This window comes from Miniopterus natalensis, chromosome 20, assembly GCF_054644295.1.
Source record: "Miniopterus natalensis isolate mMinNat1 chromosome 20, mMinNat1.hap1, whole genome shotgun sequence".
NCBI lineage: Eukaryota > Metazoa > Chordata > Mammalia > Chiroptera > Miniopteridae > Miniopterus > Miniopterus natalensis.
Genome location: NC_142100.1, coordinates 23863996 through 23890224, shown reverse-complemented (window position 1 = coordinate 23890224; position 26229 = coordinate 23863996). Strand labels below are relative to the sequence as shown.

General features: G+C 57.3%; 1 protein-coding gene across 2 annotated transcripts; it reads left to right on the top strand.

The window, feature by feature from the left end:
• The first annotated feature begins 115 nt into the window (after nucleotides 1-115).
• On the top strand, nucleotides 116-26229 carry DTX1 (deltex E3 ubiquitin ligase 1). 2 transcript variants are annotated; one of them, XM_087828729.1, is made up of 9 exons: nucleotides 116-374; nucleotides 14394-15069; nucleotides 23002-23063; nucleotides 23427-23588; nucleotides 23878-23939; nucleotides 24466-24624; nucleotides 24719-24880; nucleotides 24979-25068; nucleotides 25901-26229. In XM_087828729.1, exons 1-9 carry the CDS (start codon nucleotides 116-118, stop codon nucleotides 26123-26125), a joined length of 1857 nt encoding a protein of 618 aa, XP_087684855.1. In that variant the 3' UTR covers nucleotides 26126-26229. The 2 variants fall into 2 exon arrangements, with proteins under 2 accessions (XP_087684855.1, XP_087684856.1); XM_087828730.1 differs by having other exon boundaries at nucleotides 23875-23939.

Sequence of the window (26229 nt, the reverse complement as noted above, 5' to 3'; positions counted from 1 at the left end):
AGACCAGACAGCCCCTGCTGCTGCCCTGGGGACAGAGGAAGCGCCCTGCCTCTCCGGGCCCAGGAGGAGCTGGGCCAGCAACGGAGGGGTCCTGGCCCCTGAGGCGGCAGTGGCCATGTCCCGGCCAGGCCAGGGTGTCATGATGCAGGTGAACGGGCTGGGCTTCCCACCGCAGAACGTGGCCCGCGTGGTGGTGTGGGAGTGGCTGAATGAGCACAACCGCTGGCGGCCTTACACGGCCACCGTGTGCCACCACATCGAGAACGTGCTCAAGGAAGACGCGCGGGGCTCCGTGGTCCTGGGGCAGGTGGATGCCCAGCTGGTGCCCTACATCATCGACCTGCAGTCCATGCACCAGTTTCGCCAGGACACAGGTGAGTGGCCCCGCTGCCTGCAGAGCCAGGTGGGGACAAACACCACCAGCATCGCTCCCTCAGCACCGCCTCGCCTGGAGGGCTGCTGACATCCCCCGTGTCCCTGGGGAGGGAGCCGGGACTTCAGGCAGGCCAGTCTGCCATCCAGCCCCCCCACTCCTCCCCCAAAGAGGGACAGCCTTGCCTAGTCCGGTTTAACACTTCGGTTCCAATCCAGCCTCTTAGTTGTAGGGTCTCAAGCAAGTTACATCATCACCTCTCCGATTCAGTTTCCTCATCTGTAAAATGGGTGGATTAATAGCTCTCAGGGCCCCGTAAGGATTAAATAAAATTGTGCTTACTGAGCACAGAACATAGAAAAACACTAGCACTCAGTTATCATAGTAAAAGGACTTTGCATGCACTTCCTCTCTTGATTTTTTCCCCAACAATCACAGACAGTAAGGCTTATTATTGTATTAGTAGTAGTAGTCATCCCATTTTACAGATGAAGCAACTGAGTCTCACAGAAGCTAAGTGATTTAAACTCAGCTGGGATTCAAGCCCAGGCCATTGACTTCCAGAGCCAACGCTCTTAACTGGTATCCAGCACCGGCTCTGAGCGTTGGTGGTGCTGGGTGGCATGATGCTGGTGGTGTTGAGGGGGGAGGTGGGGGGTCATGATGGAGGAGATGGTGGTGGTGGTGTCAGTGGGAGTACTGATTGTGGCATTGGTGCTGATGGTTGTGTTGGTGGCTGTCTTGGGGTTGGTGAGATGGGGTGGTGATGATGATGGGGTGGAGAGAATGAGTTTGGTGGCAGTCGTGGTGCTTGTGTGATAAGTGATAATGGTGAGAAAAACGGGGAGGTCCAGTCCCCGCATTTTTGTTCTGGAGACGTGCCATCGCCGTGGAGATCTTCCTGAGTCGTTGTTGCCTGGTGGTCTCTGTGACAAGCCTGGTGGGCAGTGGGGGATGGTGAGCCCCTGCCTCTTGGAGGCTGCCAAAGAATCCTTGTCATGTTTGATGCCAAGGGCCAGCTGATGGAGGTTTGGGGGCCGTCCTGGGAATCCCTGGATGGCAGAATCCCGTGCAACAGCTTGGAGACGTAATCTCACAGATAATCAGTTGCAGGTCTGAGAATATGACATAAACCTAGCCTAGGAGTGGTCATGGGAGGCTCATTTGTGGAAGGGATGTTAGAGCGGAAGTTTGAAGATTGCGAGGGGCAGTGTTCCAGGCAGACAGAAGGAACAGCCAGTGCAAAGGCCCTGTGGCAGGAAGGAGTAGCGTACATTCAAATCCATTGTGTTTGGAGTGCAGTAAATGTGAGGAAGCTTACACACCACGAGGTTGGAGCATGGCCTGGACAGCCACAAAGAGGGCTCTAAATATTTTGAGCGAGTCATCATGGAGTCTTTGTGCCTGTTCTTCCAGAGAGGCACTGTGCCCCTGAGAGAAATGAGAGGCACTGTGCCCCTGAGAGAAATGAGAAGTGCCAGGCATCCCCGTCTCATTCTCTCTGGTTTTTCCTGGAAGGCAGGGGTCTGACCGCAGAAGGAAGTGGGTTTTCTCATGGGCTCGGTGTCTGCAGGCTCAGAGCTGGTGCTGGATGGACATCTTCCAGGCCTGGCTTGGGATGGGGGGTGGTCCTTAGAACAGGGATAGCCCCACCCAAGGCTGCCTAGCTGGCCAATTTGTCTCTGATCCCCCCTTTTAGGGTCCTTTTTCTCTTTGCAGCACCCCCACTTGGGTTTCTAGTTCCTCAAACTCCCTTCACCCCCCCTTTCAGCAGGCCCCTTACTCTCACTGGCACCTGTCACGGTCCAGCCTCTCTGAGTCCTCCAGAAGTTCAGCTTTGGTCACTTCCCGCCACCCCCTCCCGGAACTGCTCACTCCACACCTGCCCCTGTTTGCCGGAAAAGGGAAAAAAAGCCCTCATCCCTCCACGGGCTCCTGGGAGCCTGCCCAGACCCCCAGCGAGGAAGGCAGGCCTGGGAACCTGCGGGGCTGGCAGGGGACCTAGAACGCCAGGAAAGCTGCCGGAGGGAAGGCACACTGACCCCCAGACGTGTCATAATGTGTGTGCACCCTTCTCCCAGGACGTCTCGTCTTCACTGTTTCAGGTCCAGGGAAGACCCTCAGGCAGGTGTCCTCACCTCTCCAGGCCTCAGTTTCCACATCTGTGAAATGGGCAATGGCGTTGCTTTGCTAGCAAGGTTGATGGGTTGGTGGAGAGAACCAAGCCTGCTATTTTACCCCACAAACCTTGACTAACCACCTACCATGTGCTTAGCATGTGCTGGACACTCTGATACTCAAAACGAGTGGGAGATCTTAAATTTAAAAAGATTACGCATCTCTCTCCCCTCCCTCATACGCACACACAAAACAATATAAAGTTGTAAAACCCAAAGCTTGCGTATATGTATTGAAATGAGCACAGCTTCTCTCTAGATGTCATTGTAAAATTCTTGGTAAGTTCATTGAAGCTGAACTTGAACTTGGGGGTGTAGCGCATGCCCAGCTCTGCTAGTGCCCTGACATGGGATAGGGGCAAATAGGACATATTTTAGCCTTGTTGGCCCTACTGTCTGTTGAAACAGCTCGACCCTGCCGTTGTCGCGTGAGAGCAGCCGCGGCCGGTCTGTAAATGAATGAACGTGGCCGTGATCTCGCTCTCAGCTCGTGAGCCGCACAAAAGCATGCGGGAGGCGGTTGGCCTGGGGCCGCAGTTTGCCAATCCTCGCCCTTCGTGTTCCTAACCTGCCCCCGTGGGGTAAGACAGTGCTGGTGCCACAGCGCCCAGTGTAGCATACGCTAAGACCCATGCCCTGTGGTGTGTGCCAGGGTGGGTGGCCACGCGTGTTCAGGCATGCACACAGCACCAACCCACTGTGCACCACTGACACACAGTGCCCTGTCTGTGTGCCTGTCCTGCAGCCGGTGAAGGAAAGCCAGGTGACAGGCTGGGACCGCAGGGGAGAGGCCAGGCCCAGTCCCAGTCCCATGGGGGCTGCTGTTCATTCAGCCAGTGCCCCCTCCCCCCTCCCCTGCTGGGCTGTCGTCATTGCTCCCCATAGCATGTGAATTTCCCTCTGAAGCAGGGGGATGCTGTGACCCTGGGCCACATGACCTTCCGTCACTCATAGTGGTGCCCCCTGTGAGACCACAACTTCCCCGAGGGTCATTTGCCAGCCCCACCCCCGCCGAGGACCTCACCCAGTGCCTGGATTTTCCACCCAGTCCCCACAGCTGGACAGAGATGGGACTTAGCCACTTTCCAGGCAATTTCCAGATTCCTCCCTGGACGCCTGTGGTTGGGGGAAGGGGAGAGGGGGCCACCTTTCCTACTGACAGGCGTCTCCCATTCTCCTCTCTCTCTGCTGCTGGGGGAACTTGTGGTAGCTTTCTGTCCATTCTGTAGATGGGACAGCTGAGGCTGGGGGAGGCCAGGCTGGGGACCATCCACAACTGCTGTCCCCAAGGCTCAAAACACAACTGTGCCTGCGCTCCCAAGCTGTCAGGTTGGAGTAACAGGTGGCAGCTGGCTTCGGCATCTCCCAAGCCTACATCATCCCTTCTGTGGGCGGCCGGGGCTCCACTCAGGCCTGGTCCCTGCCTTTATGGGCACCTCCTGTCTGAAGACATGCTCGGGCTATGGGAGGCTAGGTGGAGCCACCCAGATGGAGCAGCAGTCATCACCAGGGAAAACACTGTCAGAATGTAGGCTCCTATGCAGGTCATTGTACAGACAGAAAACTGAGGCCCAGAGAGGGTAACTTGCCCAAGGTAACACAGCCGAGCCATCCCAAGCTGGAACCCAGGCCTCTCCAATAGTTCTCAGGGATATAGGACAAGGTGACATTCACTGCTGGGCTGAGAAAGTCCCCTCTCCCTTCTCCCTTGAGAGCTGAGTTGGGACTTGTTGTCAGGGTCTCTCCCAAGGCAGGAAAAGCATGTGCAACCCAGAGGCCTCTAGGGCCAGCTCCCTAGTCACAGGACCCCTTGGGACCCTCTCCCAGCCAAGCTCGGAGCCCCCTGGGGCTGGGCCTGCCATCGGGGCGAGAGGATTATGCATGTTTGGGTGGGGAGCTGTCTGTCCCATGGTGACTCAGGTTCAACTAATCCACACATGGTGACTTTCATTCCCACCTGTCACACTCCCTCCATTTCCATCATTACAGACAGACACACCCCCTTTTGGATTCTGGCTGCTCACCTGGTTCCAGAGCCTCTTCTGATACCATAAATCCATCCTCACTTTTATGTGACAATCAGAGGTGCCTGCTCAGTGCCAGGCCTGGGCTGGGTCCTGCGGCTTGGCGAGCAGGACAGGACCCCTGCCTCATTGATGTAGGAGCCCCGTGGAGGAAACGGCCGAGACATGATGGGAATAGCAGTGAACCTCCTGATTAATGAGGCCCCAGATAGAGACCTGCATTCCAGCTGGCCCTTGGCTGGCTCTGTGACCATGGGCAAGCCCCTTGCCCTCTCGGAGCCTCAGCTCCCTCCTCTGTAAAATGGAAATAAGAATAGTCCCTCCCTGAGAGGGTTGTCATGAGGATTAAATGAGATGATGTAAGTAAAGCACAAAGAATATTACTTTGCACATAACTAGCACTCACACTCAAGCAGGGGAAACATTTAAATGCCTCGTAGGAGAGGTACAGGGAGCCTTTGGCCCGCCGACGTGGGTGGTGTGTGCCTGAGGCCTCTGAGAGGGAGGGCTTCCTGGAGGAGTCATCCTCCGAGGGTCTGTGTGGTTTGAGGAACACTGGAGGTAGAGGGAACAGCATCGGCAAGGTCCTGGAGAAGACCTCGGGCCTGGGTGGAAGAGGGAGGCTGTGACAGAAGAGAGGAGGAGGGCGGGGGGGGGGGGGGAGGGAAGGGAGACCTCTTCGGTCCCTCAGGGCCTGTCTGGGCTGCCAGCTGCTGCTTTTTAGTGGTCAGGCCCCAAGGGACCTAGAGTCACACTGCAGAACAGCCTCGCTAATGATGGGTCCTCAGAGGCCAGAGCTGGAGCAGGCTGGGCTCTGATGCAGGCTCTTCCTACGGCCCGCCTGGCGCCCTCCACCCAGCCAGCGGGCATCGCCCCATTTTACACATAGCAAAGCTGAGGCTCAGGGAGCCACCTGCCCGAGCTGGGGAGAGATGGGTGGGAGCTCCAGAGCCAGGCCTCCAGCGCCGGCCCCCCACCGGGCCCCACTGTCGCAGCACCTTGGACAGCACCGAGGGCACCCTGCCCACCCCTGGGTCAGGCCCTCCCAGTCTCTCTCTCACCTTCCCTGCCCCCTCCCCCTCTACCCCCTCCTGCCCCCTCCCAACCCTCCAGCCTCATGGGTCCAAGGGAGCTGTGGCCTGACCGAGACATGAGGAGGTGGGGGATGGGAGTGGAGGTGAGAGGGATGCTGCGGGGCTGTGAGGGAGGGGGCGGGGTCCTAAGGGGGGGCGACAGAAGATGTGAGGGACGGGTTGTGAGGAGGGCCAGCGTGGGAAGGTGAAGGGGCAGGACTGGTCACAGTGGAGGCGCCCACAGGCCGTGGGCAGTGGGGTCCTTAGCCGCCTCCCCAGTGTGGAGTTGTCAGGGTGTGGAGGGTGCCCAGAGCCCTCCCAGCCCTCCCTCCCCCCACGTCTGTCCCCCTTTCCTCTCACACCTGCGCCACACTCAGTGGGGTCCACTTCCTAAGACAGCCTCTGGGCCCTAAGATAGCCACCCCCCTGCCAGCCCATCAGCCTCCCGGTTGACAGACACCCACAGCCCCCAGCTGCCCCTCACCGATACCGGCTGAGAACATGGTGCCCCCAGCCTGGACCCGTCTGCCCCAGGGACCTTGTGGGTGAGGCCGAGACTCCAGGCTTCCTCACCACTCGCTAGTCATGGGGGGTGGGGCAGGGGCATGTGACTTTGGGTAAAGCACACTCCCTCCCTCAGCCTCAGTTTCCTCCTCTGCAATATGGGCCCAACAACAGCACCCACCTCGTGGGATTGTGGTCAGCACTCATTCATTTTTTCCAGCAGGAATTTAATGAGCACCTACTGCGTGCCAGTCACTCTCCTTGGCACCAGGGTTGCAGCAGTGAATAGGACAGACAGAAATCGCTGCTCTCGAGGCCCTTCCGTCCTGGGGGGAGGGGTGCCAGGTGTGGTACAGGGGGCCAGACACTGAGGAGGTGCCAGGCTGGGGGCTGTTCCTGACCTTGGTGCCCCAGGATCTGCCAGGCTGGGGGCCGTCTCCCTGGGGTCCTGTGTGGCTGTGTCCATCGGGGCCAAACGCCTCTCCCTCTCTTGGTTCCTGCCACTGTCCCCCTGGAGCTGCTCTAGGCTGCTCTAGGCAGTAAGCAGGCAGGTGATGGGGTGCTGGGGGGAGTCTGGCTCCAGGCCCTGGAGCTGAACACCAGGCCCTGAAATGCAGAACAAAGAACGAGGCAATCAGAGGAGGCAGCCCTGGCGGCTAAGACGGTCCTGCCAGCAGCCGCCGCATAGCCACCTCTCCTCCCGATGACAGGCTGGGCCCCTGCCGCCACGAGCCCTCGTCCCCGCTCCCTCCGACTGCAGGCCAAGCGCGCCAGGGAAGCATAGAATTTACCTGAAGTCGCACCAAGCTGGAACCTTCCCCAGTTCCTCTCTCCCAGGGAACAAAGCTTCATTCATTCTGAGGTGTTTGTCACCTGGTACTGCGGAAATGGGAATCAGGGGGCCCGGGGTCAAGATGTAGCTCTGGTTTGTAGGTGGTTTGGGCCATGGCCCTTTCTCTCGCTCTCGGACCAAGTTTCCCCATTTAGAGACGGAAAATGCAGATGGGCCCAGGGCCCAGGCAGCTGGCAGAAGTGTGTGCCGTGGCTGGGAAGGCGAAGGTTTCCAACTGTTGTTCTGTAGCACCGGTACGCAGTAGGTGCTCAATAAATACTTGAAGACACGAACAGGGCGACTGTGACTCACCTTCTGCTAACTGTTGCCCAGAAGGCCAATGCTTGTGGCCACATCTTTGGATATTTTGTTTGGGATTGTTGAAATCCAGACTTGAGTGAGTCCACCCCCATTTTTAAGTGCCTGGTCATTATATTTTGAAAATGTAAATAGTATGCGGACCAAAACAAAAGCACATCCACCACCAACTTGTGATCTCCAGCCCAATCGTTTGTCACATTCAGGTTCATTCATGTGTACTTGGCCATTCATTCATTCACTCATTCAGCTAGCATTTTCCCGGTGCCTACCTCCCTGTGCCCCTGGCTGTAGAGGGCTGCGAAGGTGGCAGAAAGCTGGCCCAGGCCTTGAGAGGCTCCCAGGCTGGAGGGAGCACAGACGCCTCCACGATTAGTGAGTTCTGTGCCTTAACAAGAGTACTACAGGTGCCAGTTGCTGTGGGAGCCCCAGGGAGGGAACGATTCTCCCTAAGGGTGGAGGAGATTCCAAGGGGATAGCGCTTGAGCTGAACCATGAGGACTGCACAGAAAGCAGGAAGGAAAATGGGGTGGGTGAGTGGAAGGGCATTCTAGACAGAGGGAACAGAACGTGCAAACCCACAAAGGCACAGCCAGAGAATAACTAGACATCAGCGTGTGAGGCTGTGCAGACTGCTTGTGGTGGGTCTCAAAGATGAGCGCAAGAGCCTGGACAGATTCCAAGGGCACTAGGGAGCTATTGATGGGTGTTAAGCGGAGGAGTGATGTGGTCAGATTGGAGTTTGTGAAAGATCCCTCTGGCTGCCATGGGAGAATGTATTACAGGGTACAAAGGGCGGAAGGTGGGACCCAGGACAGAGGCTTCTGCAATAGTCTGGACAAGCAGTAAAGGCGGCTTAGACCAGGGTGGTGGCAGTAAAAGTGGGGAGAAGTTCAAATCTGGCTGAGTTAAATCCTGGCTGGATAGCTTAGTAGCTGTGTGACTTTGGGCAAGTCACTTCACCTCTCTGTGCTTCAGCATTTGCACAAAGCAATGATAATAATGGTACCTGCTCTGTAGAGTATAGAAAGGTGTCTGGCACACAGTAGGTGCTTTGTGCTTACTCCTACTACTACTATTACTATTATATCCATTTCACAGATGAGGAAGGAGAGGCTTGGAAGGGTCTGGTCCATTGCCAAGGCCACACAGGGCTCCAAGAGACAGAATACTCTCTGCTTCTTCTGTTCCCCACCCCCTCACTTCCTGCCCTTGGATGTCGCCACTGTGCCAGGGGGTCTGAACCCAAGTGCATTGAAAGCCAGGTGACTGGGAAGACCCCACACAGCCCATAAAGTGGCCAGAGCCAGCTTCCAGCTGCCAGCAGCCTCCAGGGTGAGGGCCTTTTGAAAACCGATTTGAAGGTGGTAACCTCTCTGAGTGCCCTGCAGCCCCTCAGCCTTCCCTGGGCACAGCTGGAGACCCCCCTCCCCTGTCTCCACCACCCTGGCCTGGCGGCCAGCAGACCCTGAGGAGCCCGGGCCAGCCCGAAACATGCGGAAACCGTGCAGAAACCGCTAATGGGCTGCTGTTCAGCTTGACAAGTCCCCCGGGAGAGTTTGGTGGGAAACAGAACCCTGCGGGATTATTGATCGCAGGGCTCCACCCTGGCCACAGACTGCAGTTCAAATCCCAGCGTGGCCGCTGCTCCAGCCAGGCTTCTGTGCCTTCCCAAGGAGTCTTGGGATTGGGCCAGCTATGCAGGTGATCAGGTGGGGGCGGGGGGGGGGGGAGAAAGGGCCTGGGCCACAAAAGTGTGTTCTCTGAATGCAAACAGTTGTTGTTATGGTTACTTCTGGGTTGTTGGAGGACTCGGTAAAGTCCCTTTCTGGGGCCCAGCATCCAGTGGGTGCTCAATTCATGCCTAACACTGTGCCCAACACCTAGTCACAGGCCTCAGCCTGCAGCAGGACTCCCCCCACCTGACAGGATGTCCCATGACTGCCTCCCACAGGCCCCCCCTTCCCGTTAGGGTCTGGGTGACCCCAAGCTGAGGTCGCTTCTCTCTGGGAAGCCACTTCAGAGGGAGGGGTTCCCTGTTGGGCCCTGGGACTAGCCCAGCCTGGGAAGGAACCCTTTGGAGGCTGAGGGGCAGGCAGGAGGGCTCAGGGCCTCCCCTCTCCCTCCAGAGACAGCATCTTAAGGCAAAAAACTGGGGCCCAAGACACCCACACATCCACCTCTAGGCAGGGGATCAGATTGGGACCACATTCTCAGGGCTGAAACCTCTCACAGCAAAACAACTAAGCGCAAAGCTGAGGTAGTGAGTTCCCCATTGCCAGAGGTATCCTAGTCTGGGCTGCCACTTGGCTGAGTTGAACCCCTTAGAACCAATCCTTCCTGGCCTTTCCTTTACTACATGAATGGAGCATCCTTCCCAGCCCTCCCAAAATTACACTTCTCTGGGCCTTGGTTGCCTCATCTGTAAAACAGAAATAAGTCTGGTCTCCCCCTGGAAGGAACCATGCGAGCATAAAATGAGTTAGTGCAAGGAAAGTACTGAGCACAGCATCTGGCACATAGTGGGTGCTCGTCAACGTTGGCTCTGTTGACATCGACATTCCAGTAGCCACTGTCCGCCCTCATTGCCTCTCCTCTCCGCTCTCCCCGTCTCCTGGCCTCACTCTCTTGTTCTGAGTCTCCGTGACCAGCTCAGCCTCTAGGTTTCAGGATTTTGTTTGTCTCCCAAACGCGTTCTCTCTGCCCCAGCTGTCCTATATCTGCCTCAGCGTTTCCCACTTTGATCTTGGCCTCTGGCAGTCTCTCTTGCATGCAGTCTCTCTCCGTCTCTGTGTCTATCTCTCCCTGTCTCTGGCTCCCCCAGGGTCTCATCTCGCTGGTCACTGGCTGCCGTGGCTGTGGCCGCCCCCACACCCGGTCTCAGGGGCCCAGCTCCTGCAATCCTCCTGCTGACATTTGGCCAGAGCCCCTTTCCCCTCAGTTCAGCTGGAACAAGATTGGAATTTTTCAACCAAACATTCCGAAAACACGACGGCGGGGGTGGGTGGGGGACAGACAAAAGCAGGCGCACAAAAACAGTCCCAGAAGTGGTCCGTGCTTGACACAGGTTCCTGACTGCCATGGGGACGCAGGCCCTGGTGGCCAGCGCAGCTGGGTGCCCTCGAGGCCCGGGGGGGGGGGGGGGGGCTGCTCAAGGGCACCCGCAGAGTGGGCCAATGAGAAAGCCCAGCCGCGTCTCCGAGCTACCAGTCTGAGGTCCTCCCCCTCCCCTGGGCTGAAGAACCTCCAGCCGCATCTTAGACCCATTGTTCTGGCTGAAAATCTAGGCCAAGGCCACTGTGGAGGAGAAGGGATATTTCCGCCTCGGCTCCCTTGGAAATGTCGAGATCGCAGCCCAGGCAGGTCACCAGGGAAGCAGCTGGCCCCCCTCAGCCTGGGCCAGGGCCAGGGGAGCGGGAGCGGAGAGGTGGCCCGGCGGGCAGGCCGGCAGCAGCGGCGTTGCGGGTGCGGGCCCGGCGGGGCCGACGGCAGCTGCCCTAATTACTCCAGCTCTCCAGGCTCCAATCTCGTCTGAAAAGGACTCCAGGGACGCAGCCTTTAATAACTACCAGTAAACAGGCAGGAAAATCGATACCTGGTAAAGAGAGCCCTGGAGAGAGGGCGGCCGGGCTGGCGGGCCCTGACCTGGCCCGGAGGAGCTCCCAGAGTCCTTTGTTGCAGAGCTGGCCTGCACTGCCCTTAGGAGCCATGTCCCCACCCCTACCCCTGGGGGGCCCTTGTGTGCTTTGGCTTCTGCTCCGGTCTCCACTCCCTCTCCATGAAGACTGAATCTTCCTCTTTCCCACTCCAGCTGAGCCCTGACCTGTGCCAAGTAGGTTGCCTGTTTCAGTTGCAGATGCCTCCTTTGTGACAGGCTTTGTGCCTGGAGCTGGTAATGCTGATCTGGTTCTTGTCCTCCTGAAAGCCATCAACCAGTGAGGAAGATTAAGAACAAAAATGAATCATTGAATGACAGTACAAGGATAGACATGCAACAAAAAGCTATGTTGCAGCAGAACAGAAAAGCACTTCCTGGAGGAGGTGAACACGTGGAGGGTTTTGTTGGATGAATAGGAGTTCGCAAAGTGAACAAGGGCTGGGAGAGGGTGAATGCGGATAATAACAACAGCCATCTTAGCTAACATTCATCGAGCACTTACGATAGGCCTGCTCACTGCTAGGCACCTATGACATACATTCTCTTACTTTGCCCCACAGTAGGTGTTACTACCCCCATTTTACAGATGAGAACACTGAGGCTATATGTGGAGCCAGAATTTGCACATGGCCTATGAAACTTGAGTTGTTTCAACCACTTCACTCTGCCCCTCCCACTCCTAACCCTGCTCTGCCTAGTTCAAGACTTGGCACAACGAGGTGGTTAAATACAACGAGCTCCCATCCCTTCTTTTTCCTTCCCTTCCCATCCAGGGGTCACACCTTCCAGGTAACACAGCACCTCAACCCTCAGCAGTAGGTTAGTGGTGGTACTTCAGGCACATAAGACAAGAAGATGATCTATATGAACCCCCATTTTGCAGACAGGGAAACTGAGGCCCTGGGAGGAGAAAGCCAGGACTCAGAAGCAGAGGCAGGAACAGGACCCGGGATTTCCCCTCTAACTCATCCCTTCTCAGGCCTGCCCTGGGAGAACTCTGTTGTCAAGGGAAAAAATCAATATGCACACACTCAATTAAAATGATAAATCAGGCATCAGAATGAGGTTGCCCCAGAGGCCCCCGGGAACCGTTCATGTGATTGGCTGGAACATTACCAGAGCCCAGGGACCCACGCCTTCCCTCCTCTCACATCAGCAGCTACAGCTCTGTGCCTCCATTTCCCCAGCTCTTAGGGCCTGGGCAGTTGACAGAGGGCAGAGAAATTCTAACAGAGACAGCAGAGGACAAGCTGCTTCAGCCCCGGGTAGGGACCCAAGTGAGGACAGTCAGCGTGTGTGCTCAGGAGAAAGAAGCCTGAGCAAGGTGGAGCGAGGGGTGGAGTGGGGCCGAGAACGATGGACCATGACAGGTCCCCATCCATCTGGCTGCAGCTTCCCGGGCCAGGCACCTAGGAGGTGCCAATTACCAATGGAAACATGGTCATAAGGGCCTGTTGTGTGCCAGGCACCATGCTAGGCGCTTGGGATTCAGCCATGAGCAAAGACTAGAGCTCTGCCTCAGCAAAGCTAAGATTGAAAAGGTGCTGGGAGCCTGGCCGGGCGTGGCTCAGCGGTTGAGCATCGGCCTAGGATCTAGGAGATCAGGGTTCGATTCCCGGGCAAGGCACATGCCCTGGTTGTGGGCTCGATCCCCACTTGGGGGTGTGCAGGAGGCAGCCAATCAATGACTCTCTCATCATTGATGTTTCTCTCTCTCCCCCTATCCTTTCCTCTCTCTGAAGTCAATAAACATATATATATTTTTTTTAATTTAAAAAAAATGAAAAGGTGCTGGGAAGGTGCCGAGGAGGCAGCCGGATGCAGACGTTTGGCTCTCAGCAAAGTGGCTGGACCTCTCTACCCTCTATGACCAATTTTGGAATCATCAGCAATAAGACAGGATTTATCTTGATTGATTCTTTTATCAACCCTACCAGGAAGGTCTGCTTGTGCCCATTTTGGAGATGAGAACAGTGAGGCTCAGAGCCGTTGAGTCACCTGACCAGAGTCATGGAGCTGGAAAGGCAGGCAGTCAGGACCTGAAATGAGGCCTGCCTGCCTCCCAGCCCTGGGGCCCTGCCCACACCCTGTGCTCTGTGGCTCTTCTCACCCGCTGCTCCCAGCAGCCCTGTGTGAGGGACAGGGTGAGTCATAAACTAGCATCACCTGCATTTTCGAGATGGGGCCAGTGATACCTGGGGGGGGGGGGCTTAAGGGACTTGCCCACAGTTGAGGAGCAGCCAAGTTTGCAGTTTTCCTGCAGGTGTGCAAGCAAACCCAGCCAAAGAATCTTCTGCACTGGCCCCAGGCCAGAGCAGGCTAAAGGCTCTGAGAAGTCCTGCAGCCTGGATGTTGGGTTCTCTCTGCTTAACCTAGCATCCTATGGGGCCTTGCTCTCTAGGAGCACTTAGAGCTTTGGGAGTCACAGAGCAGTGGTTGGGAGCGAAGCCTCTGCGCCCTCGCTTTTGAGATGGGGGGCGTGCATACCCACCTGGCTGGGTTATCACACAGTTTTTTATGTTCTTTTCGAATGAGCACTCAGCAGGGAGTCCTCCAAAGAGCAGCCCGTCAGCAAATGTTTGTTAAAGGAAGGAGCAAACGAACCGCCAGGCGAATACAAAAACGAACGCCTGGACAGAGGAATGGACGGGCGCAGGGCTAAGCAAAAGGCACCAGGGAGCAAAAGAATAATTGAGTAAAACGGACCAATGTCTGAACTCGCGGATTCACTCAAGCGTCCAACAAATACCTAGGGAGCACCGACGGTGCAGGCGCTGGGGGGCTAACAGTGTCCCTGCTTTGGGGCCGTGATGTTCTAGCCAGAGGAGAGGGAAAACAGGATAACTAGGTAACAGAAAGTAGACCAGACGGAGACACGGGAGGAAGGAGCCAGGGGAGGAACATGGTGCACAGGCCGGGGGTGCAGGTCTGAGAGCAGGGAGGCCGTACATCAAGGAGTGACTGAATGCCTGGGAAAGGAGCGGGTGGGTGCGGGCATGAACCCAAGCACCCTGGCTGCCTGCGGGGCCAGGGGCCTCTGGAGAGGCCTGCAGAGTGAATGGGTGTGGGAGCCAGCGCGGGAACAAATGAGCGGGCTAATGCAAGAATCACGGAATGAATGAGTGAATTCATGAAGGTTTGCATGCCCCCCCCCCCCGCGTGTCCGCGTGGATCTCTGTCCCCACCGCGGGTGCTGACTGCGCTTGACGTTGCCAGAGGAGCCCCCGCGCCCCGTCCCCCACCTGCCCCCCAGGCCCGTGATGACCACTCGTTCAGCGCCTGCCCTGACCCTGAGAGGGGCAGGGAGCCGGCCCCTCCCGCGCCTGGCTCGCCTCGCAGAGGCGCCCCCCCCCCCCCGCCCCTGCGCGGGGACCCTCTCGCCCCCTCCCCGCGCGCGCGCCCCGGGCCCTGACCCCTGCCCTTTGTGAGCGCAGGCACCATGCGCCCCGTGCGGCGCAACTTCTACGACCCGTCGTCGGCGCCCGGCAAGGGCATCGTGTGGGAGTGGGAGAGCGACGGCGGCGCCTGGACGGCCTACGACATGGACATCTGCATTACCATCCAGAACGCCTACGAGAAGCAGCACCCGTGGCTCGACCTCTCGTCGCTCGGCTTCTGCTACCTCATCTACTTCAACAGCATGTCGCAGATGAACCGCCAGACGCGCAGGCGCCGCCGGCTGCGCCGCCGCCTGGACCTCGCCTACCCGCTCACCGTCGGCTCCATCCCCAAGTCGCAGTCGTGGCCCGTGGGCGCCAGCTCGGGCCAGCCCTGCTCCTGCCAGCAGTGCCTGCTGGTCAACAGCACGCGCGCCGCCTCCAACGCCATCCTGGCCTCGCAGCGCCGCAAGGCGCCCCCCGCCGCCCCGCCGCCGCCCCCGCCGCCGCCGGCCCCCGGGGCGCCCCCCGGAGCGCTCGCCGTGCGCCCCAGCGCTACCTTCGCTGGAGCCTCGCTCTGGGCTGCGCCCGCCGTCGGCCCCACCGAGCCCGCGCAGCCCCCGCGGAGCCCGAGCGCCCCCAGCGGTGCGCCCACCCCGGGCCAGAACAACCTCAACCGGCCTGGACCCCAGCGCGCTACCAGCGTGAGCGCGCGTGCCTCCATCCCGCCAGGGTAAGAGGGGCCCCTGGCACGGGGGTGGCGCCCAGCAGGGCCAGGGGCAGAGAACTGCAGAGATAGCAATAATCCTGATCTGTTAAGTAGTCCCTTTGTGCCAAGCGTTAACGAAGCACCTTAATGTGTCCCCGCTCATTTGCCTGCACACACCAGGACCCATGAGGTAGGTGCCAATGTCATCCCCAATGGACAGAGGAAGACCCCGATGGGGGAGGGTCCGCAGCTTCCCAGGATCACGCAGTTCACAAGTGGTGGGGCCGTAGCGGCGACAGTAAGGGCGTGTATTCCCTCTCTCGTTTATTACTCCACATAATTCTGTCGTGCCCAGGTGACAGATGGAGAAGCTGAGGCGGGAGAGGAGTGGTGCCTTCTGAGGGTCGCCCGGGTGGAGAGCGGGGACTGAAACAGACCTGTGTGGGATTCTAGTCTGTGTTGTGTTGTCTTCGAAGTTTTGGAGGGTTTCCGCCCCCTGCCCCAGTCCATGCCCGTCTGGCGTGGAGACTTCAGCGAGCACCAGCCGCTCATCCAAAATATTTCCCCCATAGGCCTCCCCTGAATTATCGCCATTACTTTGAGCTAATACGACTGTGTTTTTCAAACTGGGCTCTGGGGACTCCTGGGGCGAGCTGAGATAGTGGCAGGAGAGGGTGATGGATGAGAGAAGTCAGGCACCCAGGAGCCAGCCTGTTGCTCCTGTTTTAACCTGAGCGGCCCTTTTTGGAATCTTATGAATTAACAGGATTTCCCAGTGGGATTTCCTTGAGGAAGGGAACTGGGGGTTACCAAGAGTGGAAATCCTTGGATTAAGGCATCGAAGTCCCGGGATAGCGACCCAGTGTGCCTGTCAGCTGCTCGCCCAGACTCAGTTTCAGCGGAGACCTGGCCCCGAGGAAGTGGGAGTGAGAGGGAGGAGCGAAGCCTTGACCTTGGGACAGCCCAGAAGGGAAAAGACCAGGTGGAGTGTGGGTTGTGATACTGACGAGCAGGGGCAGGCGCCAAAAGCCAGCTCTGCTTGAATCACTGCAGCCTGGCCCAGGGCACTGACCGTGACGACCTGAGACCGGCAAAGGTCGTATCTGGATATAATCTTTGAGGTCACCTCATGCAGGCCTCCCCTTTCACCAAGGGAAACTGAGGCCTTGGGAAGGGAAGGGACCCCCAAGTAGGGTGCCTTCTGTCCCTTTTTGAGAGTACTTAGATTCAGATCTCCTCTCGGCCACTTCTGAGCTGTGATATCTGGGGCTCCCTTCATGGAGCCTCATTTTCATCATCTGTGAAATGGGTGCAGGAACCCCCATCATGTGGAGAGGCTGTGTACCTGAAGGTAGCGGCTACACATAACCGCGGTTCAGCGGTGACAGTGAGGACTGGTTTTGTTATCTGGGAGGAAGGTTGGTATGGGGTACAGGGGTGTGTAACTTTCCACGGGAAGATCAGCAGCTGCCACCTGCCTGCCTCACCCTTCCCTTCCCCTCCAGGCCACTCCCCTGGGGCAGGCCCAGTGCCAGCAGAGAGGAGACCTCAGGAGGTCGAGAGGGCCTCTCCGGGAAGTGTTGCAGGAGGGGCTCACCCTCCTGGGGATCCGGAGGCTGGAGTGTTTATTATGGCTCCTTGTGGATAGCAACCTGGCTCCGGCTCCCTGATGAAAAGGGGGGGCTGGAGGGCCCCAGGATGGCAGAGTGGACAACAAACTGGAGTGGGTGTGGGGGGGAAGAACCAGGAGAGTTCTGGGGACCTCTGCAGCAAGAAGCTGAGAACCTTCTCTTTGGGGCTGTATTGTTGTAACCCACTAGTGGATTGTGAAATCGGAAGGTTGTGACCAGAATTTTCTGGGAATGGAACGAAATAGCGTAGAGTAGAAAATGCGGGTAACAGTAAGAACTGTTCCGTGAACCTTTTGCATCGTTTCTACGTGTTTGATGGGTTGCCAGGTGAAGTGAATCTCTCAGTTGCTGATGAAATTTGTGAAAGTCACTGTTTTAGAGCAGGCTGGGAATTACTCAGCTTTTATTACTCAGTACTAATTCTCCAGACATGTACTATGGGTGCGGGTTCACAGAGCAAACAAGACAAACAGGGTCCAGACTGATGGGGAGACAGACGTAGAGGAATTAAATGAGTAAATGAACACAATCACCACACAGAGAGGGAAGTGCTAGGGATGTTGTGGGATGGGGCAGTGTGGCTGAGCGGGAATGGGGTGGTCAGGGCAGACTCCTCTGAGGGGGCAGCCAGATCTGCAGAAAGGCTGTTCCAGGCAGAGGAAACAGCATGCATAACTTCAGTGGGGTTAGGACATGGCACGTTCAGGGGAGGGCTAGAGGTATGAGGGGATCTGGGATGTGAGAAGGGGAAGGGTACCCTAGCCAGGGGCACTGGGCATGGAAAAGGTGGAGGTAGGACTGAATCCAGCAGGCTCTGGACACCATGCAGGGGAAGAGTTCCCTGCTAGAACATTGGGGGCTGAGGTTTTTCCCAAGTGGAACTACTGAGCCAGATTGTGGAGCGTTAGGGGAGCCTGGGCTTGGTGCTGCCAGCAGTGGGGAGCTATAAAGTGTTCTTGAGCTCAAGAGGCCTTGGGGTGCTGATCATTAAACATGTCCCCTATGACATACCAGAATTCCCTTCTCCCCAGCCATGTGCCCCCACCCGGTCTATATCTTTCTGTCCCTCCTCCCCTTGGGAGCTGTTTTTGACCCTCTGAGACCAGACATTGTCCTGGAAAGGGGGAGTAGGGACTGACAAGGGCTCCCTTATCCCTCCCTAAGGCCTCCCTCATCCCTTCCTAGACATGCAGACCCCACCCAGTGTCACCTCTGCCCCTCTAACCTACCCTCCCCAGCAAGACAAGCCTATGTCAAGGTCCCCCAAACCTCATCTCCAAGGAATGCCAACCCAAAATACTCTTGGCTCAGGGGGCAGGCGCAGGACCCCCGAAGCCTGCTGCTGAGTGAGAGGAGTGGGAGGAAGGCAGGATGGGGGTGGCAGACCCTGGTTCCTCCCAGCTGAAGCTTCCTGTTGCTGAGGCAATCGAGCCCCAGGTGCAGCCAATGAGGGGATAGGGTTAGGGTCTCTGAGGAGCCAGGCAGCCAGGCTCCTACCCCCGCTGTGGTCCCCAACACCCCCAGAACCCTCGTGGCCCCTCCCACAGTCTCCGCCAGTCATGCTGGTTAGGGCCTGTCCTAGTGACCTCATTGGAATCCCTTCTGCAAAGACCTGTCTCCAAACTGTCTAGGGACTGGGCGTTAGGAACTCAACAAGACACGGTCTGGGGAACACAATTCAACTGCGAACAGTCTCTGTAACTCCCCTTCCATATCTGAGTCTTGGTCTCTTTCTGTGTATGTCTCTCTGTCTCCCCGTCTCTGTCTGTCTGTCGCCCCTTCTCTCCCACGTTTTCCTTCTCAATTCTCTCTCCCTTCTGCTCCCTTCTCTCCACCCTCCCTCTCTGCCAAGCAGGACTCAAACAGGCCCAGAGTCCAGGCCTCTCGCCTTCCTTTCCCAGCTGGGTGACCTTGAGCAAACAGCTTTCCCTCCCTAGCCTCAGTTTCCCCATCTGCCAAACGGAGCTCAAACCACCACCATTCACACGTGAATTTAAAATCATTTAAAATCATTGCGTGTGATTAGATGGAAGAGAGGCGTGGACTCTTTAGAGGGCTCCGAGTCCGTTCTCACACCCCGCCCTCGCCTCAGCCCGGGATAGTGTGGAGGCCCAGAGAGACCCACTGACTTGCCCAAGGCCACACAGCCAGTGGGGGCAGAGTGTCTCCATGGTTGGGGTTTTTTCCACTGGCCCCCGTGACAGGGCGGGGAGCCAGCTGGCAGCCGAGGCCTGGGGGACACGCAGGGGTGGGGAAGATCCGCCCTGTCTCCCGAGAGGGCAGCGTCCAGCACTTTGGAACACAGCTGCGGGGCAGACTCAGAGTTTCCACCCCACGTGGCGAAGGGGAGAGGGAAGGGACAGCTGCAGGCCTGTTTTTCTGTACTGAGCACTCACATGTCATCATGTGAGCTCCGTGCTGGGGCTTTTACATACATCGCCTCTTTTAACTCCCACAGAAACCCAAGGGGGCAGGTCCTGTTGTCCCCATTTTTCATGTGAGGAAACGGAGGCTCCCGGAGTCTAGCACTTGCTCCAAGTGACACAGTTAGGACTCTAGTTCAAAATCCCCCCATCAGCCAGGGTATTGGGGTGTCCAAGTTTCTAGCCATGGTCCCAGAGACCCTTCCTCCCTGTCCCCCGTGGCCCTGATTCCACAGGGTGTCGGGCCCTGGAGCAGAGGCTGAGTTTGGGCCCTGCTTCAACACCCCTCCCTGTGTGACCCCAGCTGAGCTCACTGCCCTCTCTGGTGCTCAGCTTTTGCACCTGTGAAGTGAGGCTGACAACACAGGCCACTGTCCAGCTTGAGGCCAGATGTCCAAGTGGCGCTTTCAAGTCTGCGCCGTTGACATCCACTCTGGAGCAGCGGAAGAAGGGTGCTCCTCTCTCCCTCTGTCGCCAGCCTCATCGGTGCCATCGAGATGCAGTGTGAGTTTCCATAGCGCCGGTTCTTCCTGAGCCTGAGAACCTCTTCCTGTTTCCTGCGCAGAGTGCCTCCTCCTTTTGTCAATTACTTGTTTATTTCCTTTGCTTGCCCTTCTCCTGTTTGGGGCCCTGCAAATACAATGAACAAAACGGACCACCCCTGCCACCCTGGAGCTCACGCTCTAGTGAGAGACTAACAATAAACGAAATAAATTCTAGAATATGGTAAAGTTGTGACTGCTACAGAGTAAAAATAACGGAAAGAAGGGGTGTAGGGAGTGGTGGGAGGGATGTAGTTTTCAAGAAAGAGGTCAGAAAAGGCCTCCCTGAGAAGGTAACATTTGAGCAAAGACTGAAGGGGGTTGAGAAGCACTCCACTCACAGAACTGGGGTGAGATTTCCAGGCAGAGGGAACAGCCTGTGCAAAGGCCCTGGGGCAGAAGCGCGGCTGGTATGTTGGAGGAGGCCAGTGTGGCTGACGAGGCTGCAGGGGGCGAGCAGTGGGAGAGGAGGTCAGAGATGAAATGGGGCCAGTCCTCCAGAGCCCTGAGGGCTGCGTTGAGGCCTTTGGCTTTTACTTGTGAGTGAGACAGGAGCCGGCAGAGTTGTGAGCCGGAGAGAGACTGGTGTCACTTTGTTGTAACAGGGTCACTGGATATTGAGAAAAACCTGCAGGTAGGGCTGAGGCAGGAGGCAGGAGCCGGTGGGCAGGTGGGCTTTGATGTGGTGGGTGTGTTTGAGTGTTTTCCTTTTTGTTTTGAATTTCTAGCAGTGATTTTTACGTTTTTACTTCAAAGAATCCACATTCTGTTTCTGCAGTTCTTTAATAGGTGTTACATCTAAATGCTTCAAAAATAAAAATAAAAAAGACGGCTGAAAAGCGCAACATGAAAAGTCTCACCCTCACCGTGTCCCTCTGGCCTGCCCGCCCTCCCCCTTTCCCGGCTCCAGGGTGTGCAGTGTCTGTAGCTCATCTGCCTGCTGTTTCCCCACCACCTCATCACGAGGTCAAACCAAACACCCCACCCCACCCGCAAACCTGAAGCACTTCCTGCCCCGCTCCCTGGGAGGCCAAACCACACACCCCTGTCTGCAGGAGGCCACCCCAGGCCGTGGGAACCGCCAGCCCGGTCCTCCCCTCCCCTCTCCTCTCTTCCACACTAGGCTCCCCTCACAGAGCGCTGCACTGGGCAGGCTGGGAAACCAAGAGGGCAGGGGAGAGTGCCACTGAGCCCCAGGCCTCTAGAAAATCTGACCCCCAAGTGACAACCATCCCTCCAAATGTATCCCTGGGGGACTTTTGCTCTCTTTCATCCCTAGGAGTGGATGGAGGCAGGGTGAGAGGTCCTGTTTGACAGAGGGGGAACTGAGGCTTGGCCAGGCAGACGGGTGCTGGAGCATGGAAAGGGGAAGTGAGCAAGGCCTCCAGACAGCAGCCAGACACTTGTGCATTTCACTGGATCCATGGGGCACCCAGTCTCCCCAGAGCTGGTGGTAATGTCCTCAGGCTTCTGGGTTCTGCAGAGAGGTGGAGGTGGGGACTTAGTTAGCCCTAGGACTGTAGAGAGCAGGGGTTCAGGTGCAGGCGGAGTTGGCACCAAAAGGGGACAGGGGATAGGAGCAGGCCCATTGAACATGGGAATGCCCACCAAGCACTGTTCAATTTCCTTTTCCCCATGACATGGCATTCTCACTTCTGCCCCCTCCTCACCAACTTGGACCCAAATGACTGAGGCCTGAGCCCCCTAGGCCTCCCCAGGGGCCCCTGGGTAAGTGCCAGGTGTTCTGAGGGCTCCTGAAACCAATCGGGGGACTTGGAAACTATCATCAGAGGACCTGGCATGCCTGGGGCCTGCAGGACGTGTGGGGATGGGGGAGGCCAAATTTAGGTAGAGGAATGGAAACTCAGCTGCCCTGAAGGGAGTGTCAGTGTGGCTTCCTGCTCTCCTGGGGCCCTGAACTGCTTTGCCGCCTGGGAGAGAGAGGAGTGACCCAAGCAAACACATGGACCAGCTGTGCAGCCTGCTCTGGGCTGAGCCAGCTCCAGGGTCCAGGTCACAGGCTTTAGCCCACCTCTAGGGCAAAGAGATCTCCTTTCCAGATGGCCCCACAGATCAACCTGGTAGGCTCACCCTGGCCACTACCTCAAAAACTCCAGGACCCAGAGACAGCTGGGTGACCCTAGCGAAGTCACTTTCCCGCTCTGGGCCTCAGTCCCATCACCTGCAGAATAAACGTGAATAGTTTTCATCATGTGCCGTCTCTGCTTACATGGTGGTCACTACCTGCAGCTGTGTTGAGGAGGATTCTGAAGTTGCATGCAGCTCAGTGGATAGGGGTGTTGGGATTGATTGGTGATGCCTGTCGTGGGGGTAGTACCGTGCATGTCAGGGACGCTTAAGGATTGCTCTGACCCTTTGCCAGGCTGGGCCCCAAAAGGGCGGAGCAGAGAGTGAAGGCTGGCCCCCCTTCCCGGAGGCCTGCGGGCAGCAGTCTCTTGTCCAGGGCAGGAGGATGTTCTCACTGACTCGGAGGAAACGGCACATCCCACATCAAAAGGGGGCCCAGGTGGTTCCCACACTCAGGTGTCGTGGGAACCATGCTACCCTGGGTTCTCGCAGGGAGCCTGCAGATTGAGAGGGTCTGGGGCCGCCTTGGGGCTGTCCCCCAGCTCGCTGATAGGTAAATAAAAAACTGCCACACCCCACTCACCACCCTCTTCCCAGGAGCAAGATTGACTTTTTAACCCAGGGCTCTGTGGTTTTGAAGGAGCCACAGAAAGTGTAGGGCAGCTGAGATCTAAAACAATGCCTTAGTCTCAGTAACTGGCATCAGTAGATATTGCAGAGATGCAAAAAATATCCTTTGTCAAACGTTTTTGGAAAACCTGGGTTTACCATCGCTAACCATATTTCCTTGTGCAGGACTTATCAGATTCTTTAATATGCTCATGTATGTTGTGAATTTTCCAAGAGGAAGACTTTGAAGTGTTTCCTAACTTATTGGATCCCAGAATCCTTCTTTCCCAGAACCTTTTATGGGGATTAGTGATTCCTAGAGCAAACTTCGAGAGAGGCTGGACTGACTAAATCACTAAGAGTTGAGTTTCAGGCACAGTGGCCAGTGAAAGGGGGCCGTTGGAACCCAAGTGCTCTCACTGGGGAAGAGACCGGCTGTGGATTGGAGAAAAGATTGTACCAAGTCTAGGGGTTCATCATAACCGGAGTGAGATCCTGGCCACTCCCCACCTTATCACAGAAAGTAGAAATTGAGTTCCCTGGGGGTCATCCTAGATGACTGTGACAAAGTGGTCAGACTGTGCCCGGGAGCAAGAGCCAGAAGGCAAACCAGGGTCCCTCGATGCTTTGGTGTGGGGATTGCAGCTTCTCTTCTCCCGTCAGGGTCCCCGCGCTCCCGGTGAAGAACTTGAACGGTACCGGGCCAGTCCACCCGGCCCTGGCAGGTGAGGTCCCGCTCAGGACTCCAGAGAAGGGTGGGGACCGCGAGGGGGCAACCTCACCTGTGGGCCCCGTGACTCCGCCCCTTAACGAGCTGGTGGGCGGGGCCCAGAGGACGCCCTCTCCCATTGGGCCATGACACCGGGTGGGCGGGGCCTGCAGAAGGCACTCCAAGAGGCTTCAGCCTGGAGGGGGCCCCAGGGCACACCCCACGCATCCACCTGAGAACCCCCGGGATCCCTGGACGCAAGCAGGTGGGCGGAGCCTGAGGGAGAGGCCCCAAGCTACACCCAATGACAGGAGGGTGGCAGTGCGCGGTGGGCAGGGCCTGGAGGGAGCCCCGCCCCTGACTCAGGCCACGCCCCCAGGGATGACCGGGATCCTGCTGTGCGCCGCCGGGCTGCCCGTGTGCTTGACCAGAGCACCCAAACCTATCCTGCACCCGCCGCCCGTGAGCAAGAGCGACGTCAAGCCCGTGCCCGGCGTGCCTGGGGTGTGCCGCAAGACCAAGAAGAAGCACCTCAAGAAGAGTAGGCCTTCCGCGCCCCACCCTCACCCCTGAACTTAACCCCACGACCCCTTGTCCACAATCCCTCTCACCCCTCAGCTCCAGTTTGTTCTTGGGACTTATGACCTCGCCTCCATCTCCTGATCTCAATTCCCGTTTCCCTGAACCCTTCTGCCACCAACTCCAATTGCATCTAACCTGCAGCAACCCCTGAAGTTTGATCCCACCTCTAACGCCTGACTCCATCCTGAGCCAAGGCCTCAGGGGTAGGCTCTGGGTAACCTCAAGCCCATCCCCTTGTGTCCTTGCAGGTAAGAACCCTGAGGATGTGGTTCGGAGGTACATGCAGAAGGTGAAGAACCCGCCTGATGAGGTGAGTCCTGGGGGAGGGGAGGGGCCTGGGTGGAGGGCCTTTGGCCTTGCCTGCAGAGAAGAGAGTCCTCCCTCTCCCCTCTCCCCTCTCCCCTCTCCCCTCTCCCCTCTCCCCTCTCCCCTCTCCCCTCTCCCCTCTCCCCTCTCCCCTCTCCCCTCTCCCCTCTCTCCTCTCCCCTCTCCCCTCTCTCCTCTCCCCTTTCCCCTCTCTACAGTGTGAATTACTAATGGTTCTGTGTGTTACAGCCCCTTCTCCCAGTTTGTGGGTTTATCTTTTCACTACCTCTGCAATGTCTTTTGATAAACAGAAACGCTGGAGTTTAATAGAATCACAGGTGTCCATCTTTTGGTGATCAACAGTTTTTGTATCTTATTTTCACCCATATTTTTTAAGTTTTGCTTTTGATAGCCCTTTAATCCCTCCAGACAGGAGTGTGAGGGAGCCATATATATGAATTCGGTAGACGGGGTGTTCTCTCCCTGTGATACATGGATGTCCTCAGTCTCCCCTTGTGTGTCCCCCGCAGGACTGCACCATCTGCATGGAGCGGCTGGTCACGGCCTCCGGCTACGAGGGCGTGCTCCGGCACAAGGGTGTTAGGCCCGAGCTCGTGGGCCGCCTGGGCCGCTGCGGCCACATGTACCACCTGCTGTGCCTCGTGGCCATGTACTCCAATGGCAACAAGGTGGGCTGGGGGGGACAGTGAGTGGGGAGCAGGCAAGGGAGCCCAGCGGAGCAGGGACGCCTGGGGACCTCACCTCCAGCCTCCCCTGCCCCAGGATGGCAGCTTGCAGTGCCCCACCTGTAAGGCCATCTACGGAGAGAAGACGGGCACTCAGCCTCCTGGGAAGATGGAGTTCCACCTTATTCCCCACTCGCTGCCTGGCTTCGCTGACACCCAGACCATCCGCATTGTCTATGACATCCCCACAGGCATCCAGGTGAGCCCCCCTCGGACCCATGACCCCAATTCCTTTGACCCCTCCACAGGCCCCCCACACCTGTCTGGGGTTCAAGCCCCTGCTGCTCCTCCCCACAGGGCCCGGAGCACCCCAACCCAGGGAAGAAGTTCACTGCAAGAGGCTTCCCTCGCCACTGCTATCTGCCCAACAACGAGAAGGGCCGGAAGGTAGGAGTTGCAAGGGTGCAGGGCTGTGGGCCAGGGCCCCAGCCACTGTCAGCCGGGCCTGTGGTGCCTGTTACCCCCAGTCCCTGTTCCCACACTCCTACCCACACCAGCATTGACCATAACCATCTAGTGTGCGTCTGGCCCTGCCAGGCACTGCTGAGGTCAAGGTCTTGCCTCCATTTTACAGATAAAGAAATAGAGGCTCAGAGAGGGCAAGTAACTTTCTCAAGGTCACACAGCTAAGTGACGGAGCCTGTATTTACTAGCCAAGTAGTCCAGGCTTTTCACCACCACACTACTGTATAGATTTTGTTTGCTTTTACTGTTTTTCGAGAGAAGCCAGAAATTCTGATTTTCATGTGAAATCTCCAGGTTTTAATTTTATTTATTTATTTTCAATAGGTTTTTATTGATTTCAAAGAGAGGAAGGGAGAGGGAGAGAGATAGAAACATCAGTGATGGGAGAGAGTCACTGATCAGCTGCCTCCTCCACGCCCCCTATGGGGAATGGAGCCCGAAACTGGAAATTGGATGGTGACCTCCTGGCTTATAGGTGGAGGCTCAACCACTGAGCCATGCCGGCCGGGCTAGGGTTTTTTAATATTGCTGAGGACGTTGCAGAGTGGCTATTTAATACAGTGTGGGGTCCAAACCAAACACAGCAGGGGGCCATCAGTTTGAGACCCTTCCTTCACCCTGGAAGAAACAGGCAGGTAACTTGGAAAGAGCTTTTTGCTGGGGGAGTCAGTCTAGGGAAGGAAGTGGCCACGCCGGGCTGGAGGGGCTCAAGCCATGGGGGGCTGCCTGTGACCCCCCTCCCCGCGCTCTCCAGGTGTTGAGACTGCTCATCACGGCCTGGGAGCGGAGGCTCATCTTCACCATCGGCACCTCCAACACCACCGGCGAGTCGGACACCGTGGTTTGGAACGAGATCCACCACAAGACCGAGTTCGGGTCCAACCTCACGGGCCACGGCTACCCAGACGCTAGCTATCTAGACAACGTGCTGGCCGAGCTCACAGCCCAGGGCGTGTCCGAGGCCACGGCCAAGGCCTGAGGCCCGGGGCTGCCCACCTTCCCTCCTGCTTTGCCCCTGGTCCGGCTCAGGCCTCCCTCCACCAGGTGTGCCCTCCTGGCCCAGGTTCAGGGCTGGGGAGGAGC